Raw genomic sequence first — 22605 nt, forward strand, 5'->3', positions numbered from 1 at the left:
CAGCCTGGGCAACATAGCGAGATCCTGCCTCAAATTAAAAAAAAAAAAATTAAAAAAGAAAAGAAGGACTGGTTTGGACCAGGGAATCTGGGGAAGGAGAAAGAGTGCAGACATGGGCTTTGGTTAAGCAGTCAAGGCAACTTCATAGTGCTGCAAGAAGCCACTACATGCCCACTTCCTCCCCACCAATAGCCCAGCTCCCGGTAAAAGGTCCATGACGCAGCTCCTCCAAGCAGCAGCGTCCCACCCTGATCCCTTACTCCTCAGGACTATTTACACCTCCCCCATCATGCAGGCCCCTCTTGAGAGAGTGGTTCCTGAGAGCCGGGCCCCACGAGCAAGCCAAGGTATATTCTTGGCCTCCTGCAAAGACGCCCCCGTCCTATAGACCTCTGCGCGGACCGCTGGCACCCCCACTCTTCTAGGAAGAAGTAGGTAGGCAACACTCAGGGGAAGTCAAGCTCAGCGCCCCCAGTCTCCTCCCCACTTCGGCTCGGCCCCATCTCTCCAGGACAAGGCGCCAGCAACGGAGCCACAGGCCGCACCAGCCCGTCTTTGATCCTGGGGGTTCGGACTCAGGGCCTCCGCCACCCCCTCCTAAACTCGGACCCTGGGCCGTGGGAACCCAATTTAGGAACCCAAGAAGGTGCCGGAACCTTCCTCAAACGAGGCCACTCTAGGAAATTGGGAATTCCACATATCGTTAGCACTCAGTCGACGTTTATTGGCCTAAGAACGAAAGAACCGGAAGATGCCCTTAAAAAACGTGGCAGCACTCTAGCTTCAATCGGTTGCCTCAACATCTCAAAAAACCTGGCATTGTATATGGCCCTCAAAAGATGACGCCACCCGGTCCACTACGGTTCAACGAGGACTAAGACATCTGCCCTCAACCATCATGGCGGCGCCACTCAGTTTGGCTTCGTGCCCCTAGGGATGATGGCCGCCAGGTGGCTTCACTTAGTTTCTCACCACTCTGGAAGACGGGGACCGGCGATTGGGCGGTGTCCAGAGGCTCCGAGAAGAAGGCCATCGGCGGTTGGGCAGCGTTGGGTAAGCCTGGTTTTAAAGGAGCCAGAGGTGGGAGCTGCGGAAGACCCGGGATCCACGGGAGGCGGCGGTGAGCAGCGCTTGGGGGAGGGCAAGGAGTGGCAGGAGAGAGGGCGGGAGTGGGGGCGGGGAAGGAAACTTCTGAACCATCTGGTCCCGGGCCGGGGGAGACCGCTGGGCGGGGACGCGAGGAGGGAGGGGGCTTCTGTGGGCGGGACCTCCCGGGATTGGAGTGAAGGGGGTATCTGCTTGACAGTGGATCCCTGGGGATCTACGCTGAGTTCGGAGATGCTCCAGCTCGGGCCGCCCCTGTCTGAGCGGAGCTTTGCGGCGCTGAAGCTTACAGGGGAAGGAGAAGCCTCGCCCGGCGTCTGATTGGCGGAACCGCGCTGTAGGATTCTTTCCTCAGGGATCCAGTCTAGGGGATCTGGTGGGATGGAGGGTCGTCGATGTGTGGAGTATTGCTTTGGAGTTCTCGGCCACCCGCTGGGAGAGGAGGATCGCAGAGGGATCCAGCGGAAATAGCCTCCCAGGACCGGGATCCCCGTGGATCCCGGGGGATCTCGGGGCATAATCTGCAGGGACAAAGGCCTCGGGAGGCTCAGGCCGAGGGAGAACTGGGGCCGCTGCATTCTGGGTTCTGGCGGCAGGTGCCAGGCAGGGCGCGAGTGATCCGCTGATCGAGGCGGTGGCAGCGGGAGGACACCCGCTCCGGGCGACCGGCCGGGGGCGCCCTTTCGCGCCCCAGGGCTGCGGCCGCTGGGCTACGGGGAGCCGCGGGAGGACCATGAAGGGCGGAGCCCCAGGGAAGGGGCCGGCCCTCACTCCTCGCTCCCCCGCTCCCCCCTTACCCCAGGCCGCAGCCTGGGATTCCCCAGGGACCCCCCGGAGCCGCCGCGTCTCCCATGGACTTGCCCGGGGACTCCAGGTGAGAGCGCACCCGGCCCGCCTGTCTTGACCCCGGGAGATGGGGATCCTGGCGACCGTGCCGGGAAACTACAGAGCCAGCGACAGGTTCGGGCGACCGTCCTCTGCTTTCACCCTCCAGCCCGCCTGGCCAGCCGCGTCTGTGCCGCCAGCCTCTGACTCGAGCATTATGGAGAGCCAGGAGCCCGAAACGGCCGAGGCTGCAGCTCCCGGGGGCCCCTTCTCCCTTGGAAAAGGCCTCTCGGCGGGTCCTGGCCGTGGTGCTGGAAGATGTCATGGCTGTTCACATGGTGAGCCCCTGAACCGAGAGACCCTTTATTCCCCCATGATTTTCCTCACTACCAGACTCGGGCCAGATCCCTGCTGAGGATAACTGAAGTCCAAATCCATCATTGTTGTACCTAGCCCTCAGGCAGCCTCCCTTATGCTAGAGTCCTGCTTGGCTCCCACTTACTCCAACCTAGAATTGGGCAGTGCCTGTTCCCCCCACCAACGATTTTGGGCTGGAACCACATCCCTCTAACTCTGAGAAACTCTTCTGCTTTTTTTTTTTCTATCTTTTTTTTTTTTTTTTTTTTTTTTTTTTTTTAGAGACAGGGTCTTGCTATGTTGCACAAGCTGGTCTCAAACTGTCATCAAGCGATCTTCCCATCTCTGCCTCCCAAAGTATTGCGATTACAGGCATGAGCCACGGTGCCGGTCTGAAACTCTTCTCCTTTCTTCCCAGCCCAGCCTCCTTAGGAAGCAGGCTGAGGTCTTTGACTCCACTGCACAGATAAGAAAAACTGTGGCCCAAAAAAGGCAGTGACCCACCCTAGCTCACCCTGTCTTTTTCATTTCTCTAAACAGCGTGGATGAGATTACCCAGGTCCCACACCTGCAGTTTAGGACTCTTAATATCTGGCCCCTAATTCAGTCCAGTTCAGCTCTTCTCTTGGGATCCGAGTGAATTCTAGCCCCAATCTCTGTTATGTTTGTGGCTCAGGGCTCTGTTAGGCACAGGGAGACCTTGTCCCGTCCAGCCTCATTCTATCACCTTGCTCTTGACACCTCTTTCTCTTCCAGGTCCCCGTGGTGCCCTCAAAGGAGACCTCCATCCCACGGCACCACAGCTACCGTCAGGATCGTGTCCACAGGCAGCCGCCCGCCTCACCACCCCGGCAGGCCAGGTGGTCCTCGCAGGCCAGGTGAGCATGGCAGGATGGGGGTACGCCGAGGGCCCAGCTGAGCCATTTTAATCTTCCTGTTCCCTCGCTAGGCCTCCCGACCCTCTGTGTTTGTGTCGCGAGCCCTTGAGCCGCATCCACCAGACCTCTTCCACCCTGAGGCGGCAATCAAGGACAACCCCTGGCCCAGAGGAGGGCCCTTCACAAAAGGTGGACCGGGCCCCCCAGCCCACCCTGGTGGTGATGCTGGAAGACATTGCCAGTCCTAGACCCCCAGCGGAGGTATGGGAACTGCGAGTACGGATGTCAAGGGTTCTGCTGGGTTCCAGCAGGGATAGAAGAAGGGTAGGAGGCCTGAGTCTTAGGTGGGTTTTTCTTGGGGTAAGGAGGATGGCATTTTAGATGGCAGACACTGCCTGAGCAAAGACTATATATATAAAAATGTCCTTGGCGTGAAACCAAGCAGGTATCCGGGAACTGAAAGAGTCAGGATGTGGGGCACTAAGGAGGCTTCCCTGCCTCCCCACAAACATCCCCTATTTTTATCCAGGGCTTCATTGATGAGACCCCCAACTTCATCATCCCAGCACAAAGGTGAGAGGGCTGGAGTAGGGATTATCAAAGGATCCAGGCAACAGCCATCATCCAGGTAGCCAGAGCTAGGGGCATCGGGACTGATTGATCCAATCCTTCCTTGTGGCACCTTAAAAAGCCTTAAGGGGCCGGGCACGCTCATGCCTAATGCCAGCACTTTAGGAGGCCAAGGCAGGAGAATCGCTTGAGCCAGGGAGTTTGAGGCCAGCCTGGGCAACCACATCACTGTGGCCATATCTCTACAAAACGTTTTATTTATTTGTTTGTTTTTGAGACGGAGTTTTTGCTCTGTTGCCCAGGCTGGAGTGCAATGGTGCGATCTCAGCTCACTGCAACCTCTGCCTTCTGGGTTCAAGTGATTCTCCTGCCTCAGCCTCCCGAGTAGCTGGGATTACAGGCATCTGCCACCATGCCCAGCTAATTTTTGTATTTTTAGTACAGACGAGGTTTCACCATGTTGGCCAGGCTCTTGAACTCCTGACCTCAGGTGATCCACCCACCTCGGCCTCCCAAAGTGCTGGGATTACAGGCGAGAACCACCACGCTCAGAAAAAATATTGTTTTAAATTAGTTGGATGTGGTGGTCCATGCATGTAGTTCTAGTCACTTGGGAGGCTGAGGTGGGAGGATTGCCTGAGCCCAGGAGTTCGAGGCTGCAGTGAGCTGAGATTGTGCCCCTGCACTCCAGCCTGGGCCACAGAGCAAGGCTCTGTCTCAAAAAAAAAAGAGGAAGCTTTAAGGGATAGGGGAGTTGCTGGCTCAGGTGGGATACCTGGAAGTTCCCCTAGCCTTTACCTTCCCCTTCACCCCAGAGCTGAGCCCATGAGGATAGTTCGCCAGCCAACACCTCCACCCGGGGACCTAGAACCCCCATTCCAGCCATCTGCTCTGCCTGTAGACCCTCCGGAGAACCCACCACCAGGTAAGGACTTGGGTAGAGATCGGATGAGACTTCGGGGTCTGGAACATCCTAGTTGAGCTTGGAAGTGTCAGGTACAGAGGTGGGGATAGGGCTTAAACTGCCTCCCAGGGCAGGGCTTGGTATATGAAGATGGGATGTCGATGTCAGAGGCTTGAAGTTCAATTCTTAAATGCAGAACTTAGTGTTTTAAGGGTGGGCTAATTCCCCTGTGCACAAAGTTGAACATGTGGGGAGGGGCTGAGACACTGCAGCCAAGGAATATCCACCTGTGACCCTCTCCTTTCCTCAGCCCCAGATCCTGCTCTGGAGCTCCCATCCACCCCACCACCGTCCAGCCTTTTACGCCCCCGCCTCAGTCCCTGGGGCTTGGCCCCGCTCTTCCGTTCCGTCCGCTCCAAGCTGGAGAGCTTTGCTGACATCTTCCTCACGCCCAACAAAACCCCACAGCCCCCACCCCCGTCCCCCCCAATGAAGCTGGAGTTGAAGATCGCCATCTCAGAGGCCGAGCAGTCTGGGGCTGCTGAGGGCACTGCGTCCATCAGCCCCCGGCCCCCAATCCACCAGTGGCGGACTCAGGACCACAATACCCCAGCACTTCTCCCTAAGCCCTCTCTGGGCCGAAGCTACTCCTGCCCTGATCTGGGGCCCCCTGGCCCAGGTACCTGCACCTGGCCACCTGCTCCACCCCAACCAAGCCGGCCACGGCCGCGGCGGCACACTGTGGGTGGTGGGGAAATGGCCCGAGCCCCGCCACCCCCTCGGCCCTGTCTCCGGAAAGAGGTCTTCCCTCTCGGAGGAGTGGGAGCCTCCCCTTCTCTCGCCACATCTTGCTCGTCCACGGCATCCACTTCCTCCTTCTCCGAACCAGCAGAACCCAGGTAGTGCTCTCAAAAAACCCCCTTGAAGTCTGGCCGCAGCCTGGTCCCAGCCTCCTTCCCTGAGTATCCAGTGGGCAGGAGACGGGGGATAATGCAGTGAATCCTGTTTGTCCCTGAGCCTTGACCTTCTTGGCAGGTTGGGTTCAACCAAAGGGAAGGAGCCAAGAGCCTCAAAGGACCAGGTGCTTTCAGACCCTGAGACCAAGGTAGGCATTCAGATCGGGTAGAAGAGACTAGTGGGGGCCTGAGCCCATGTCACTCTTTCACCCTCTGCCCCATTTTTGCAGACCATGGGAAAGGTTTCTCGATTCAGAATACGCAGAACACCAGCCCGTCCTCAGCTAAACCTTACACCAATGGGACTGCCTCGACCAATCAGGTGAGGGGCTCACTGGGCATTGAGCAGTCTTGGCCAAACAGATGCAGGCTTATGTCCCCTGAAGTACAGCTTTGTCTCCCTTCAGGGAGCACAGTCCAGCCTGGAGGATTCAATTCGGTGTGGGGATGGTTTGTGCTCAAAATTGCCTGTCTGCCTTATGTAGCACTCCTGGCCCTGACATGTCCCAGAAACTGAAATACAGACCAGGCCTTACCTGTCCCTTCAGGCCCCACTGGCCCAACGTTTCTCAGTGGCCTCTGCTCTTTGCTCACAGGTTGAACAAGAAGGAGTTCAGCTTGGAAGAAATTTACACCAACAAGAATTACCAATCACCCACAACCAGGAGGTGAGACACTTGGAAGGCTTGAGGGTGACAGAGGGAAATCTGGAGCTGTGGGGCACCCTGATAACCAACTCCTCTCCCTGCCTTGTCCAGGACCTTTGAGACCATCTTCGAGGAACCCCGGGAGCGCAATGGGACTCTGATTTTCACCAGCTCAAGGAAGCTCCGGCGGGCTGTGGAATTTCGGGACAGCAGCCTTCCTCGATCACGAAGGCCATCCCGTGGGGTCCGGGCTGCAGGGGGCAGGACTGTTCCTCCCAGTGTGGCCCCCAGCCCTGATGTGGGCCCCCTGCTCCAGCAGCGGCTGCAGGAGCTAGATGCCTTGCTCCTGGAGGAAGAAACAGTAGATCGGGAGCAGCCCCACTGGACCTAAGTGCCCCATCTGTTGGTCATCCATCCTGAAGGGACGGGAAACCTCCCAGGCAGTTATTTTTTTTCTCTATATTTCTAGTAAAGTTTTCGATATGTTTCTGATTCTTTTGTATCTCTACCTAAGTTTAAGATTGATTTGGCTGATGTTTCTACGTTGGCCCCCAAAGGTCTGGGAACTGGGGCTGGTGCCAGAGATGGTGACAGGGGTTGGGTACAGAGTACAGGGAGGGGGTGAAGTGGTCATTTGACTGATAGGTAGATAGGTAGATAGATAGACAGACAGACAGATAGATGATAGATAGTCTGGGAACTGGGGCTGGTGCCAGAGATGGTGACAGGGGTTGGGTACAGTGTACAGGGAGGGGGTGAAGTGGTCACTTGACTGATAGGTAGATAGATAGATAGACAGACAGACAGATAGATATAGATGGAGTTTCACTCATGTCACTCAGGCTGGAGTACAATGGCACGATCTTGGCTCACTGCAACCTGTCTCCCGCATTCAAGTGATTCTCCTGCCTCAGCCTCCCAAGTATCTGGGACTACAGGTGTGTGCCACCACACCCGCTAATTTTTGTATTTTTAGTAGAAACTGGGCTTCACCGTGTTGGCCAGGCTGGTCTCGAACTTCTGACCTCAGGTGATCCACCTGCTTTGGCCTCCCTAAGTGCTGGGATTACAGGCATGAGCCACCATGCCCGGCCTAGAGATACTCTCTTGATTAGAGGATTCTCCTGTGTGGAGGGACACTTCTGAATCAGTGCCAGATGATTCTGTGACCTTAGACCCTGGTCTGGGTTCTCCCAATTCATTTATATCAAGGAGACTGAAAGGCCTATAGTGGGTCAAGGCCTTGAAGATAAAGATGGCCCTGAATTCCTGCTAACATGCAGGCGAGGACCTGCTGCTGGATTCAAGAGCTACGGCTAGGCCAGGTGCAGTGGCTTACGCCTGTAATTCCAGCACTTTGGGAGGCCGAGGCAGGTGGATCACAGGAGGCTAGGAGTTCGAGAGCAGCTTGGCCAACATGGTGAAACCCCATCTCCACTAAAAATACAAAAATTAGCTGGGCATCTTGGTGCGTACCTGTAATCCCAGCTACTCAGGAGGCTGAGCCAGGAGAATCACTCGAACCCGAGAGGCAGAGGTTGTAATGAGCTGAGATCGCACCACTGCACTCCAGCTTAGGGGACACAGCCAGACTCTGTCCCCCCAAAAAACAAAACAAAAAAAGAGCTAAGAGTAATGGGCCATAATGAAGCACTCACGACGACTGTCATAGGTGCTTGACCTGTACATGTCCCTGCGACAGGGAATTAGTCATTTTATGGACGAGAAAGCAAGGCAGGCATGTCAGCGCGCTGTCCACTTTTAAAACAGTAACCCGGGCAACCGGAGGCCAGAAATGGCTTTCTCTTTTTTTTAAGCCAGTCACATTGAGCAGTGGGGTGCATCTTTCATAACTGAGAGGCATCACAGGGCAGTGGCTGAACATAGACGTGGCTAGGAGACTACCAGCCCGTCTGTGCGCGCATTCCTTTCCGTCCCAGTAAAATGGGGCTGACAGCATCTCCCTCGTGGAATTATTACCAAACGCGGTCACAAACGCGGAGAAGCGCTCATGCGAGTGCAAGGCGTTTTCGAATTGCTAGCACTCGGGACCGCTGCCAGCAGCCACGCCTGGAAGGGACGCGGCTGCCTGTTCGTGCGCCCGGCGCGGGCACAGCACGCGGCCGCTCGGGCCACCCCGGGCCGCGGAACAACCCGCGACCAGCCAGCCTGACAGCGGCGCTGCCACGCGCGTGCGCGAGACGCCGGGCTGTCTGTGGGCCGCGCCGAGCGGCGGAAAGGCGGCGATAACTTAACTGGCTGTGGAACGGAACCTCTCGCAGCCGCGCGCCCCCCGGCGGCCAACCGCCCCCAACGCCTCAGGCCCCGCGTCTCCGCCCCTCGCCTGACGCCATCAGGAGACTGGCCAATAAACAAACAGCAGGAAGAGGCGGGGCCCTGGGGGAACCGCCCCAAACACCTACTTCTAACCAGTCGAGTCACAAGACCGGGAGAAGGGCGGAGCCAATCTGACGTAACCCAATCCAAGATTTGAGGGCGGTTACATGCACCCACTCCCTCGGGTTTGGCTCCGCCCCTCGTCTTGACGTAGCCCTCCCAGCCTATCAGCGACTGCACCCGTGGGGGGTGAGGGGAAGGGGGCGGAGAGTGGGAGGAGGCCGAGAGAGGAAGGAGGCGTAGGCTGAGGAGGAAGAGGGAGGAGGGGCAGGGAAGTCCTGGCGGAGAAGCGCCCTAAGACTCCAAAGGAGACAACAGGAGTTTGCGCTGGATCTCCCACGCTGCCCATCGGCCGTTCCGGATCACCTAAGGCCCAAGTCGGACAGAGACGGAGGAAAGGAGGAAGAGACTTTTCTGTCGGCGGACATAGGAGCCGTACCCGTCACCGTTGCCTCACATCCGGGGCTTTGGAGGGCTGGCCTCGCGGCCCCGCCCCGCCTCGCGCCTTTCATGGCGCCCGGAGGCGGAGGCTGGAGGAGCTGGGCCCGGAGGAGGCCCCTTTAAATCTCCTTAAAGGGGTGGCCACTGAACTCGGCGGACTCCAACGCCAGCCTTAAAGGGGAAGCCGCCGAACAGACGCTGACAAATTGAGAACTGTGCCGTTGGGAGAACTGGGGCGAGTGGGGTTTTTCTTTACCTCCTCCTCCCCCACACGCAAGAAGTCTTTTAAATTCAACTTAAAGGAGAAGTGGCCGCTTGTGGAGGACTAGAAACTAACTCCGAGCCCTTAAAGGGACGGCCTGCTGTTTGAAGGACCCTGGACTCCTTAAAGGGGTGGCCTCTTTGAGCCGGAGGACTTGAGACACTTTTAAAGGGGAGGTCTGCGTTTCGGGGCGAGATTTCGGCCCCTTTTAAAGGGGTGGCCCTTCCTCTTCCTCGGGGAGACTTGCCTCGACCCCTGGCAGGGGGCGGCCACCGCACTAGGCCGCCGGACACTGTCGGGTCGTCTTAAAGGGGCCGGGAGCTGGACAACTTGGGGCCTCGCCTTAAAGGGACGGCCGCCCCGTTTTCGCCGTCGCGGCCCCGCCGAGCCCGCAGGGGGGGCCCTCGGGCTTGTCGCCCCGGGGGCGGCGCCGGCTCCCCGGGCCGTGGCCTTGGGGCAAGCTCGGGGCCAGCAGATCCGGCTTTAAAGGGGAAGCCGTGGCCCTCTCGTCCCTGTGCAGCCGCCAGCGCCGCGCCTGCGACCCCGGGCCTGCGGACAGGCCGCTTCGGGCCCCGCCGCCTCCGGATGCGGCGCTGAGGGTGGTCGCCATGGAGACGGCAGCGGCCGCGGCCCCGGGCCCGGGCTGGGCAGCGGAGGGGGAGCGCCGACGGCGGCGCTGCTCGCGCCGAGACCGAGACCGGGAGCAGCGGCGCCGCCGAGGTCCAGGCGGCGACGCGCCCCGGGCCCTGTTGGCCGCCCCGCGTGGCTCCTCGTCCTCGTCGTCGCCGCCGCCGCCCGCCAGGCCTTGGTCGTCAGCTTCGTCTGGAGAGCGGCCTGGGGGCCCGAGACGCCGGCGGCCCCGTCCGAGACCTCGACCCCCGCGACCCCGAGCTCGGAAGCGGCCTGCCGGCTCGGGCAGCCGCGGGGAGGAAGAGGAGGAGGAGGAGGGGGGCGCAGACGACGGGGAAGCCGAGGAGGAGCCTGAGGAGGAGGAAGAGGAGGAGGACTTGATCGATGGCTTCGCCATCGCCAGCTTCGCCACCCTCGAGGCCTTGCAGGTGGGGCCTAATGGGGCTGGGGGGCTCTGAGGGTTTCCGAGGGGCAGCAAGGAGGGTTCAGTGCCCATAGTGGGTGGAGTTGAGGGGGGAATGCTGGCACCCCAAACCAGAGCAACCGGCTCCTCTGGCCAGGTCTCTGCCCCGCCCTGGGGTGGGAGGAGGTAGAGCTTGTCTCTGGGGACCCGGTTTCCCGGCCCGAGGGGTAGGTACTTCGGCAGCCTGGTCACCCCTAGAGGGGTCGGGAGCTTGCCCTTTACCATCCACCTCAGCTCCACCTCCTCCTCCACAGAAGGATGCATCTCTTCAGCCCCCAGAGCGATTGGAACATCGGCTGAAGCATTCTGGGAAGCGGAAGAGGGGGGGCTCCAGTGGGGCCACCGGGGAGCCAGGGGACAGCTCTGATCGAGAGCCTGGCCGGCCCCCTGGGGATCGGGCCCGAAAATGGCCCAATAAGCGAAGAAGAAAAGAGGTGAGCTTGTCCCTTGAAACTCTTTAGGCAGAATGTGTTTCCCACAGCACCGTTTTTCATCACCAACGCCACTGCCCCTTGTAAACAGAGACCTCAGTCTCTAAGGGCAAAGAGGCAAGCAGGACAAATTTGAGCCCTCACTCATCTGGGTCTGACAAAGGCCTGTCTGCAGTCAGATGCACCTATTTTTGCCTGGTTCTGTGTCTACTTCAAACGTTTTGATAATTCAGAGAGGCGTTAAAGGAACTTAGTTGGGTCATAAATTAACTGTGGTCCCTGCCCTTCCTCGAGGTGGTGGCAGTCCAGCAGGAAAGAAATAGCCAGCAAGCAAACACCTAAACCTTAATTTGAGAAGCTACAGAAGACAAAGATGGGGAGAGATGCTACAGAAACCCACATGAGGAAGCCGCTTGTGCTGCCTGGGGGATGGGAGGAGAATTGTGGTTGGGGAAAGCCCCCTAGGATGTCTTAGTCAGGTCCTGAAGTATGGTCAGAAGTTTGCTAAGAAAAGACACGGGGAAAAGTTGTTTTGGGCAAGAGCACGAAGACGTGAGGACCCGGCGTATTTAGGGAATGGCGAGAGCACTGGGACCCGGGTGGGCAGTGGTGGGAAAAGCAACTGGAAGGAGAGGCTGAGAGTAGATCCTGGAGGCCCGTGAGCGCCCTGCTGGGAACTGCGACTTTCCCAGCCGCCTCAGCAGCCGCCTCCCTCACCTCTGGACTCTGGTCTTCCTCAGGCGTCCTCCCGTCACTCTCTGGAAGCTGGATACATAGTAAGTGCTATCCACCTGTCCTGGCCCCTCCCCACTCCACCCTGGGCCTCTTCCCTCTCGTGATACCTCTGTCTTTCCTTCTCCCCAGTGTGACGCGGAAAGTGATCTGGACGAGAGGGTGAGTGGGGCTAGAGCTTGGGTGGGCAGTGTCACTGCTTGTAAAAGGGACTGCAGCATAAAGGCCTTCTACGTGCAGCAGACAGCCTTCCCTTGAGTGAGAAACATGGCTTAGGTTGAGTCAGGATTAGGTTTTTGGGAGGAACGGGGGTGGATTGGGAGGGTAAATGGCGTCATTTTTTCTTTTGGTGACTAGGGTTAGCTGACCAAGGAATGGAGGGTCCATGCTTTGGCATACTATTCTTTCCAAAGCCCTTGAGCTACTTCTGGTTCTCCACAGAAACCCAGAGTGGCTGTGGCACTGAGATGGGCCTTCTGCCCATCTTAGAATGAAGATCTAGATTCAAGTCTGAGCAGAGACCACAGATAGAGTAGTGAGGACACTAAATCATTGTAGTCAGTGTAGGGACTCAGCCCATAAAGGTGTATTTGAGTTTATCCTTAGGGGCGATTTGCTTGTTGTGAGATAGTATGTTCTAGAAGTTAATGCTCTACCCATTGGGCCCGTGTGAGTAACTCAATTTGCGCTCCCTGATGTGTGTCTTGTTTTCGTTGCAAAAGTTGGCTGGATAGGACTGTGGTGAACCAGAGGGTTCTTGTCCATTTCCTTCATCCATCTCTATCTGTCTAGGCTGATTGTTGCTACCAGAACAGGGGGCCCATTCTTGAGGGAATCTGCAAGCCTGAGTTTTAATGAGGAATCTCCAGATTCTTAAATATCTGCAGTTGGTTTAAAACTTTTACCAGCGCTGGTGGACCAAATAAATCTGTAAGCCAGGGAGGCCTGTGGGCCAGCAGCTAGTGACCTCTGACGTTTTGGTTTGGTTTGCCTGCTTCTCTGCTGCTTCAACGCTGTCTCCATTTAGTCCTCCCTCCTGGCCTATCGGATTCTTAGGGTCAGCTACTCCACTCTGCTTTTTCTCCAAGCTCGACCCCCTAGAGCCCAGTCTTTGATGGATCTCAGCTAAACTGAAGGAACAGACCTGCCACTACCACCAGTTCCTAGCAGCCTCCAGAGGCTATTTGGCCTTCCTGGGTGGAGGCCTGGCCCACCCACAACCTAACTCTATCCCTTGCCCTTCTTCCCTAGGTCTCCGATGATGACCTTGACCCATCCTTTACTGTCTCAACCAGCAAAGGTTTGTCCCAAGGTCTGGGGCTGGAGGCATGGGAGGGCAGTGGGGTGAGCATGAGCCTCAACTCAACATGTCTGCCATCCTGCCCCACAGCCTCGGGCCCCCACGGCGCCTTCAATGGGAACTGTGAAGCAAAACTCTCCGTGGTCCCTAAAGTGTCGGGCCTGGAGCGGAGCCAAGAACAGCCCCCGGGGCCCGACCCGCTGCTAGTGCCTTTCCCCCCAAAGGAGCCACCGCCTCCACCGGTCCCTCGGCCTCCTGTCTCACCCCCTGCACCCCTGCCGGCCACCCCCAGTCTGCCACCCCCACCCCAGCCCCAGCTGCAGCTTCGGGTCTCACCCTTCGGCCTCCGCACTTCTCCGTATGGCAGCAGCCTGGACCTCAGCACTGGCAGGTGAGTGGTCTGGGGGGTTGATGCGGTCCAGAAGGGCCTGGTCAATTTGGTGGCGGGGACACAGGATGGTATCTGTGGGGTATGACTTGAAAAAGGATTCTGAGGCTGAAAAGTTTGAGAAAAACAAATGGAAAGAGATGACCGCAGACTTATTTGAGTCCGTTACACATTCCCGTGCAGGGGAATCCAGGCTGTGCTGTTTCCCAGTTGTATTTGCTGGTGAGAAGGTTTTTTCAGGCAGGCAAGTCTGCTTGGAATAGTGTTCTTTCGAACATACTTTGGGAAATGCTGACATGATGGTTAAGAGCGCTGGCTTTGGTGTCAGACCCAGATTCAAATTCTTGCTCTGACGCTTCCTGGCTGTGTGATTTTTGACAAGTCACTTAATCCCTCTGAGCCTCAATTTCCTCTTAATGTCAAATAGAATAATCATAGTACTTTCATCTTAAAGCTGTTGTGAGGATTAACTACGAGTGAATGCAGTGTTTCCCAAAGTGTGTACATTCAGCATCAGTGATATATGGGATGATTTCAGGTCTTACGTGAGTAAACTTAGAAAATAGTCCTGAGTTAGCTTTTGTGAGCTTTAGAAAGCTGAGTGTCATGCCTCAGCCCCTTGATTTCACACGCGATTGCTTAGGGGGAGGCTAAGTTAAAAAAAAAAAAAAGAAATTGACTTGAGTTCTTAAAAGAAGCCATTGATGCAGTTCAGACAGTTACTGTGCTGGGCAGCAGTGGGGAAGGTGGCGTGGAACGTTGGAAACTTGGATTAGCTTTTAAAGCAGGTGCCAGCACTTGGCCTACAGCAGGTGCTCGCCACAGGGTAAGAACTATTGACACTTACTATTGATGCTCTCACTATTTTGTCACTGTCATTGTCATTGTTATTGAGAAAACTAAGGCTCAGAGAGGGGCAGTGACTTGCTCAAGGTCACCCCGGGCATTCATGGCAAGATGGGCCTAGAATTCAGGTCTCCTGACTCCCAGGCCAGGCCAGTGTGGTGCTGCTTCCACTGTTGTAGGATGGGACCCCAGGTGGCTTGTTTTAATTAAGCGTCAACATGAATGATCTGTTCTGTGCTGTGGTTGAGTCAGAAAGGGAAAGTCATCTGGCCAGAGATGGCAGAGGCAGCTGTGTGGATGCAGAGACCTAGACAGGGAGAAGTGGGGGTTGCTGGGTGTGGGAGGCACCTCAGTCTGAGAACGGATTCCCTCGGAGGGGGCGGTCCTGGGGCCGGGTTCTGCCACCTCCCGTGTTGGAGAACCAGGGTCACTGTATCACCCAGGCTTCTGACCCCCTCCCGTCAGAGCTGGCACCTCCCAACCCCTCACTCATCTCCCCACTTCTCTCCCCAGCTCTTCACGGCCGCCCCCCAAGGCCCCGGCCCCTCCCGTGGCTCAGCCTCCCCCCTCATCATCCTCTTCGTCCTCCTCCTCCTCATCTGCCTCCTCCTCGTCCGCGCAGCTCACCCACCGGCCCCCAACGCCCTCACTGCCCCTGCCTTTGTCCACCCACAGCTTTCCCCCTCCCGGGCTGCGGCCCCCCCCCACCACCCCACCACCCCTCCTTGTTCTCCCCTGGTCCCACCCTGCCCCCACCCCCACCCCTGCTGCAGGTGCCAGGGCACCCTGGGGCCTCAGCCGCTAACGCCCTTTCTGGTGAGTTTGGGGTCCTGGCCGGGGGGTGGGGGGCCATTGCCCCGGGCTCGGGCCCAGTTGGCTTTGGGGCACCTGGGCCTCAGCAGACAGCAGGGCTTGAGGAGGGAGCGGCTCGAGGCCAGAGGGAAGGCAGTCACCTGGGCCCAAGGAGGCTGATGTGGCGATAGCATTAAGGCCTTCTCCCGTCCCCTCCCACAGAGCAGGACCTGATCGGCCAGGACCTGAACTCTCGCTACCTGAATGCCCAGGGTGGCCCTGAGGTGGTGGGGGCAGGGGGCTCGGCCCGGCCCCTGGCCTTCCAGTTCCACCAGCACAACCACCAGCACCAGCACACCCACCAGCACACCCACCAGCACTTCACCCCTTATCCCCCGGGCCTGCTGCCACCCCACGGCCCCCACATGGTGAGCTCCTTATTGGGCCGGCGATGAGGCTCGGAGGCCTCAGGGGAGGGCATGGCTTCTGGGGGAAGGCCCGGGTCCCTGGCTGGCAGCTTACTCTTCCCTTCTCTTCCCTAGTTTGAGAAATATCCAGGAAAGATGGAAGGCCTTTTCCGACATAATGTGAGTGTGTGTGTGCGTGTGCATGTGGGGTGTGTGGTGTGGGCGTGGATGCGTCCATGCGTGTGACCCTGACTGCTGGGGTCCAGTCTTCAGCACAAAAGCAAGAGCCTTGAGCCTGGGACAGCTCCTCCGGGGGGCTTTAGGGTGGAGGCCCGTGGACTGACGGGCAGGCTGGACTTGGGCTGCGCCTCCACCCCCACCTGGACTAGTGCCCCTTCTCTCCACAGCCGTACACGGCCTTCCCTCCCGCAGTGCCCGGGCTGCCTCCGGGCCTCCCACCGGCCGTCTCCTTTGGCTCCCTGCAGGGGGCCTTCCAGCCCAAGGTGAGCTCCCAATCCAGACACCACCACCGCCTACCATCTTGACAAACCCAGACACGCCGGGTCCGAGCACCCTCCTCCCGTTCCCCAAAGTCGTGCCCATCCTCCTGCCCTGCCCTGCTGCACCCAGTTTTCTCCAAAGCCATGATCCCTCCCTGCCCGGTGTCCCAGCTTGGTTCTGGACCCCTTTGTGCTTGGTGCCAGCTCTCCTGTCTGATCCCTCCACTGCCCTTTCCCAGAGCACGAACCCTGAGCTGCCACCACGACTGGGGCCGGTGCCGAGCGGGCTCTCCCAGAAGGGGACACAGGTGAGGGGGCCAGGGCAGGTCCTGGGGGAGCTGGAAGGTGTGTTGCGGGGAGAACAGAACTGACTTGAGGAGAGTGAACTGCTGATTCCTCCCTCGGGTTCACAATCGGGTGTTCCTAGGTGTCTAATAGAGGGAATTTCTGTAAATAGCTGGCATTCCCAGGCATGAGGAATGAGAGTTTCATGAGCTTGTCCCAGGCATAAGATGATTAGGACAGTGGTTTTTGTAGTGGTTTTCAAACTTTTTAATAAAGTCACAAAACACTTTTTTTCCAAATGACATCATACCAGGAAGCCCTGTTTGGAAAACAAAAGATAAGCTGCCCCTTGGTGAAGTGAGGAGAGCCAGAGCCTCCCTCCCCTTAGCACTTGCAGCAGCGTAGACCCCAGGGCTGCGGGAACATTGTGAAACGCACAGGACCAGTTTCCTACAGGGAAGACTAGGCCAGAGGTTTTCCAACTTCCTTCAAAGGCATTTTTCCTAAAGAAATCTTAAACAGACCGCTATACTCTAAAGTTGGCAATAGGATAGCTTCTCTGAGAAACCTGTCCTGCCTGCCCCCTCACCACCTGCAGCCTTCCAGCAGGGCACCTCCCTGGGGCTTGGTTCAGAAACCTTGTGCTGGAGGAGAGATGCCTAGACTGGGAGAGATGGGGAAAGGAGTTTGGGCCTGAGCAGGAAGGGTTTGAGGGAGTCCCAGTGTCTCAGGCATGTTGGGGGTGAGTGGATGCTGTGGAGATGGGAGGCGCCTGGCCCAGGACTCAGGTCTGAGTCGCCTCCCATCTCTCCTTTGCCATCCCCAGATCCCCGACCATTTCCGGCCACCTTTGAGGGTGAGTTATGTGAGGACTTCAGGCTGCATGAGTCTGGGGGCTGGTGTTAGCATGTTTGGCTAAGGGGGGGTTTGCTTGGGAATAAGTGAGAAGCCCAGAACATGGTGGAGGCGGCCAGATGTGGAACAGCAGAGAGTGAGGGCTTTCAAGTTGCAGACCTGGGCTCAGATGGAACTGGCCATGGGACCTTGGGCAAGGCAGTTGATCTCTCTGAGCCTCAGTTTCCTAGGCTGTAAAATGAACCTAGTCATCCCTTGGTTGTAGGAATGATGAGTAGGGATATTCTGTGGCGAGGCTGGGCCCAGAGCCAGGCCTGGAGTGGATGATGAGTGAACATTCTTTCCTTCCCTTTCCCTCTGGTCATCCTTCTGGGGCGGCAGAAACCAGGGAAGTGGTGTGCCATGCACGTGCGTGTGGCTTACATGATCCTGAGACACCAGGAGAAAATGAAGGTACTGGGGTCGGAGGGCTGGGGAGAGTGGGTCTCAGAGTTAGGGGAGGACTGAGCTCTGGGCATTGGCCCTCAACAAAGCTCAGCAGAATCTTGGCCAGAAACATTCTCTCCTGTCCTTCATCACTGCTGAACAGTTCTATGGCTGGCACCTTAGTTCTCTGGCTCATTAGGGGACTGCTCAGAGAAGGCTCTGAGAGAGGCAGAAGATAGGCATCCAGGCCCCATCTGGGTGCCGGCCAGCCTTTGGAGGGGAACCACGGGTGAGAGAGCAAGAGGGGGACCAGACCGGCTCCTCATGTACTGCCCCTCTCCCTGTGTCCCACACAGGGTGACTCCCACAAGCTTGACTTTCGGAACGACCTCCTGCCCTGCCTTCCGGGGCCCTATGGGGCCCTGCCCCCTGGGCAGGAGCTCTCCCACCCGGCCTCCCTCTTCACTGCGACTGGTGAGTCTGGCCAGCCCCCTCGGACCTGAGGTTCCCTGTCTATAGCCTGAGGCCCAGCTTGTGCCCACTCAGCCTTATCAGAATCTCCCACCTCTCTGCCCCAGGTGCCGTCCACGCTGCAGCCAACCCTTTCACGGCAGCTCCCGGGGCCCACGGACCCTTCCTGAGCCCCAGCACCCACATTGGTAAGAGCCAAGGGCGTATTGGGCAACCCAGGCTTTGTCCCTGACTTCCAAGAGATGGAAATCAGACCCAGCAGGCAGCTGGAATGCAGGATAGACCTGGTTCCACTTGCTTAGTGACCTTGGGCAGGTTACTCTACCCCCTCTGAGCCTTGATTTCCTCATCTGTAAAATGAGTAGGGAAGGGCAGGGCGACTTCAGTCTCTGCCAGCTGGAGCCCTGTCTCCCAGTAGCCAGTGGCAGGGGCAATACGCCACCTGGAAGGGGAAGGTGGGGAGGCCGTGCTGGCTCAGGGGAGAGCTTGGCCACTGACTCCTAGGATCTTGGCAGGCTTCTTGGGGAGGTTTCACCTGGGTTTGGGTGGACAAGGAGGAGTTGAGCCTGGTGGCTTGGAGAAAGGTGTTCCTGGCTGGGGACATGGTGACATTCCAGTGGTGGGATAGGTTAGTTGTTCTGTCTGGCTGTGTGACGCATGCATGAAGTTAGGGTCAGGTCGGGAAGGGCCCTGCATGTCAGGTGGGGGGAAACCAACAAGGTCTTCAGGCGAGTGGCTTGCTGCGGAGTGGAGATTTGCTGTGATGGGTCCAGGCGGCTGGTGTTGGGGAGTGGGGGAGAAGAGCATGACTTCATGTCAAGGAAGCCCTGGGCTGGTACCGCTCCCTGGTTAGATGACCACTGGCAAGTCATTTCACCTCTCTGAGCCTGTTTCATCATCTTCAAGTGGGCATGATCCTAACCATCTCTTGGGCTTTTTGTGAGGTTAACCAACAGGGTGCTTGTCAAAGCTCAACACCTTCCTGGCCCAAGGAAGTGCTCAGCACACGGCTGCTGAAAGCAGGCAGCTGAGGACTCCAGGTGCCGCTCCTGCCTCTGCCCAGCCAGGCCTGGTGCCTGCTCAGCACCGGCTGCCCAGTGCTCTGACCACCCCCCTTTCCTCCCACAGATCCCTTTGGGCGTCCCACAAGCTTCGCCTCCTTGGCTGCCCTCTCCAACGGGGCCTTTGGAGGCCTGGGCAGCCCCACATTCAGTGAGTGCGGGTGCGGTGGGGTCGGGGGGCTGCGGCCACGGGGTGAGAGCTCAGGCGGGGGTCTGGGAGGAGGCCTGAATGGGGCCTCCCACTCCTGGCCCCTGTCACTCTCTGCTTCACCCTCTGCCCAGACTCCGGCGCCGTCTTTGCCCAGAAAGAAAGCCCAGGGGCCCCACCAGCCTTCGCCTCCCCACCGGACCCATGGGGCCGCCTGCACCGCAGTCCTCTGACCTTTCCTGCCTGGGTCCGGCCCCCTGAGGCCGCCCGGACTCCAGGCTCAGACAAGGAGCGGCCTGTGGAGCGGAGGGAGCCCTCCATCACCAAGGAGGAGAAGGACAGGTATGCCTCCCGCCCACCCCGCCCCTGCCCCGCCCTCAGCTCCTGCTGCCCCTAGAGAACTTCATTCTCTCCCCCATGCCTGCCCTCCAGGGACCTCCCCTTCTCACGGCCCCAGCTCCGAGTTTCTCCTGCTACTCCCAAGGCCCGGGCTGGTGAGGAGGGGCCTCGGCCAACCAAGGAATCCGTGCGGGTAAAGGAAGAGCGGAAGGAGGAGGCTGCCGCCGCCGCCGCCGCCGCTGCCGCCGCCGCCGCCGCCGCCGCTGCCGCAGCAGCCACTGGGCCCCAGGGCCTTCACGTGCTGTTTGAGAGGCCCCGGCCGCCCCCGTTTCTGGGCCCTAGCCCACCAGATCGCTGTGCTAGCTTCCTGGAGCCAACTTGGTTGGCAGCACCCCCACGCCTGGCAAGGCCACCCCGCTTCTATGAGGCGGGTGAGGAGCTAACTGGACCCGGGGCCGTGGCCGCTGCCCGCCTGTATGGTCTGGAACCTGCTCACCCCTTGCTCTACAGCCGCTTGGCTCCTCCACCACCACCTGCTGCGGCCCCGGGAACCCCTCACCTTCTCAGCAAGACCCCGCCGGGAGCCCTTTTGGGGGCACCACCTCCGCTTGTGCCCGCCCCCCGGCCCAGTTCCCCACCTAGGGGCCCTGGCCCAGCTCGGGCTGACAGGTGAGGGGAAGGGGGGGGTCGGGGCAAAGCTCCATCTCCCCTTCCTTTAACCAGGTCCTAGGGCTGAGGTTTTAAGCCAGGGCTGGAGGGCAAAGGTCATAACCTTACCAGCCGCCTCTGAGGTCATGGAACCTGGGAACAGAAGCCTCAACCCCCATGAGACCAAGCATCACATGGAGTGTAGGGTCACTGGGAGAGCAGAGGTCACAGCCTCTAGAGAGGGAGAGAGGCATGTGCATGGGAGTGTGGCTCATATCAGGGGCCGTGGGGCCTCCTGAGGTACACCTTTGCCCCTCTAAGGGCCTCTAGGCCCTGGGCCTGCCTCCCCAAGGGCTCACTAAGCCAGAGGCCAAAGTGCCCCCTCCCCTTCACCTACCACCCAAGTCCTCATGCCCTCCGAGGGCTGGGGGAGGAGGGGCTCAAGGAAGGGGGGTTCCATGTACATATTTATCACCCCTTTCACATAGCCCCAAGACCTTTTGTACATTTTTACAGGGGTGCCCCTCCCAACAGTCCCCTTCCTGGTTAATTAAACCCTCAGACTGGTGCTGTGTTCCTAGCCTCTGGCCTCTGTGGGGGAGGGGGACTGCAGGGGGAAGAGCCGGGAAGGGACAGTCAGGCTTCTCCCTGGGAAGGTGGGGCCAGCAGGAGATGACCAACAGGGGGCGGGACCTGGGGACCTGGGCTGGAGGGAAGGGCAGAAGCTTCCTGCTTGGCTGACAGCCCTGGTTCCCCCAACATGTTCCCGTTCACTCTGCCCCCACCCCCAAAGGCTCAGCCTCTAAATCTCAGACCACCTCTTAATGGCTCAGTCCCCCTCACCCCATTTCCAAGTGCCCCCAGGACTCCTGGGCCCTGCTTCCCTGAACCCTGTTCTCCAAAACCCTGCCCCAGGCTAAGGGTGGCCAGAGAAGGTCACCATGTACCACACACCAAAGAAGGGGGTCGGCCCAGGGGTGGGCGACACAGGCAGCTTCTTCGGCAGCCTCACGGCAGCAACCCCAGCCTTCCCAAAGCAGCAGGCGCCTCCAGGCTGGGGCCCAACCTAGAAGGCAGGGGTCAATCTAACAAAACCCTAACGTTGACTTTTTTCCCCGGTGGGGCATATTCTGTAACATGACTTGCGAATATTTATATAAAAATGAGTGTTACAATGAGACCCCTGGCTCCTCTTTGAGTGTGTGTGGGGTGGGTTGGACCAGGGTGGGGTGTGTGGGTCCTGGGGTAAGGGAGGGATGAGGACAGTACTGTCCATATCCTGCCAAGGTTTTCCTGCCATCCACTGGGCGAGTTGGTCTGCCACTTCTGGAGGGATGGGTTCGAGGGTTGGGCACTGAAGTTTTTCACATTGTTTTTCTGTAACCCAGGAATACATAGTATGTAGGATTCAAGCAACCCAGCAAGACACTGAGCAAAACATTAAATTTCTCCTTCACCTGCCAACCTTCCCAAGCCCCATCCCCTTCCCCCAGGTAACCGCTGTAAATCATTAGGTGTATATTCTTCAGGTCCTTTCTATGTGTTCACGCACATGTCTGCACAGGCAGAGTATGCTAAAAAAGATCTATAATTTAAAATTTTTCTGGTTTTTGTTGAGTAATACGTAGTCATTATAAAACCATTCAAACACAAATACAGAGCACAGAGGGAAAGTGCCCCATCATCCCACCTCTTGAGGATAACCACCGTTTTTTGTTTTGTTTTGTTTTGCTTTTTTGAGACAGAGTTTCACTCTTGTTGCCCAGGCTGGAGTGCAATGGCGTCATCTCGGCTCACCGCAACCTCTGCCTCCCGGGTTCAAGTGACTCTCCTGCCTCAACCTCCCGAGTAGCTGGGATTACAGGCATGCGCCACCACGCCTGGCTAATTTTGTCTTTTTTTTTTTTTTTTAATAGAGACAGGGTTTCTCTATGTTGGTCAGGCTGTTCTCGAACTCCCAACCTCAGGTGATATGCCCGCCTGGGCCTCACAAAGTGCTGGGATTACAGGCATGAGCCACCGCACCTGGCAACCACTGTTAATTGTCAGGGAAATTCCTCCAGTTATTTTTCTAGCTACTACAGGTCACTGCAACAAAGCGAGGCACATGAATTTTTTCATTTCCTGGTGCACATAAACGTTATGGTTCTGGCTGGGCATGGTGGCTCACGCCTGTAATCCCAGCACTTTGGGAGGCTGAGGCGGATGGATCATGAGGTCAGGAGATCGTAGACCATCCTGGCCAACATGGTGAAATTCCGTCTCCACTAAAAATACAAAAATTAGCCAGGCATGATAGCGTGCGCCTGTAGTCCCAGCTACTCAGGAGGCTGAAGCAGGAGAATCGCTTGAACCCAGGAGGTGGAGGTTGCCGTGAGCTGAGATCATGCCACTGCACTCCAGCCTGGGCGACAAAGCAAGACTCCGTTTCCAAAAATAAAAAATAAAAAAGTTACTGTTCCACAATACTGCAGTCTAAGTGAGCAATAGTGTTCTGTCTACGAGAACAAGGTACATCCCTTAATTTTTTAAATGCTAACAA

General features: G+C 57.8%; 2 protein-coding genes across 5 annotated transcripts; both read left to right on the forward strand.

Moving 5' to 3' along the window:
* Window positions 1–946: 946 nt before the first annotated feature.
* Window positions 947–6734, forward strand: PRR14 (proline rich 14). Of its 4 annotated transcripts, none has more exons than XM_058440915.1 (13): window positions 947–1120; window positions 1907–1978; window positions 2099–2267; window positions 2569–2658; window positions 3043–3164; window positions 3236–3425; window positions 3694–3737; window positions 4550–4659; window positions 4949–5537; window positions 5674–5743; window positions 5825–5916; window positions 6191–6262; window positions 6353–6724. In XM_058440915.1, the coding sequence occupies exons 2-13, from the start codon at window positions 1956–1958 to the stop codon at window positions 6630–6632; spliced, it is 1851 nt and encodes a 616-aa protein (XP_058296898.1). In that variant the 5' UTR covers window positions 947–1120; window positions 1907–1955; the 3' UTR covers window positions 6633–6724. The 4 variants fall into 4 exon arrangements, with proteins under 4 accessions (XP_058296898.1, XP_032011625.1, XP_032011626.1 ...); XM_058440916.1 differs by lacking the exon at window positions 947–1120 and adding an exon at window positions 1307–1441; XM_032155734.2 differs by lacking the exon at window positions 2569–2658 and having other exon boundaries at window positions 6353–6734.
* Window positions 6735–8857: 2123 nt separating this feature from the next.
* On the forward strand, window positions 8858–21243 carry FBRS (fibrosin). The gene is given in 19 exon segments (XM_032155717.2): window positions 8858–10399; window positions 10689–10868; window positions 11606–11641; window positions 11730–11759; window positions 12849–12897; window positions 12988–13288; window positions 14645–14828; window positions 14830–14947; window positions 15146–15351; window positions 15466–15510; window positions 15738–15833; window positions 16070–16138; window positions 16942–16971; window positions 17352–17423; window positions 17753–17870; window positions 17975–18055; window positions 18996–19079; window positions 19211–19418; window positions 19509–21243. Coding segments are annotated over 19 exon segments (2937 nt in total). The 5' UTR covers window positions 8858–9949; the 3' UTR covers window positions 20089–21243.
* The last annotated feature ends 1362 nt before the right edge of the window (window positions 21244–22605 follow it).

This window comes from Hylobates moloch, unplaced genomic scaffold (assembly GCF_009828535.3).
Source record: "Hylobates moloch isolate HMO894 unplaced genomic scaffold, HMol_V3 SCAFFOLD_6, whole genome shotgun sequence".
Classification (NCBI taxonomy): Eukaryota; Metazoa; Chordata; class Mammalia; order Primates; family Hylobatidae; genus Hylobates; species Hylobates moloch.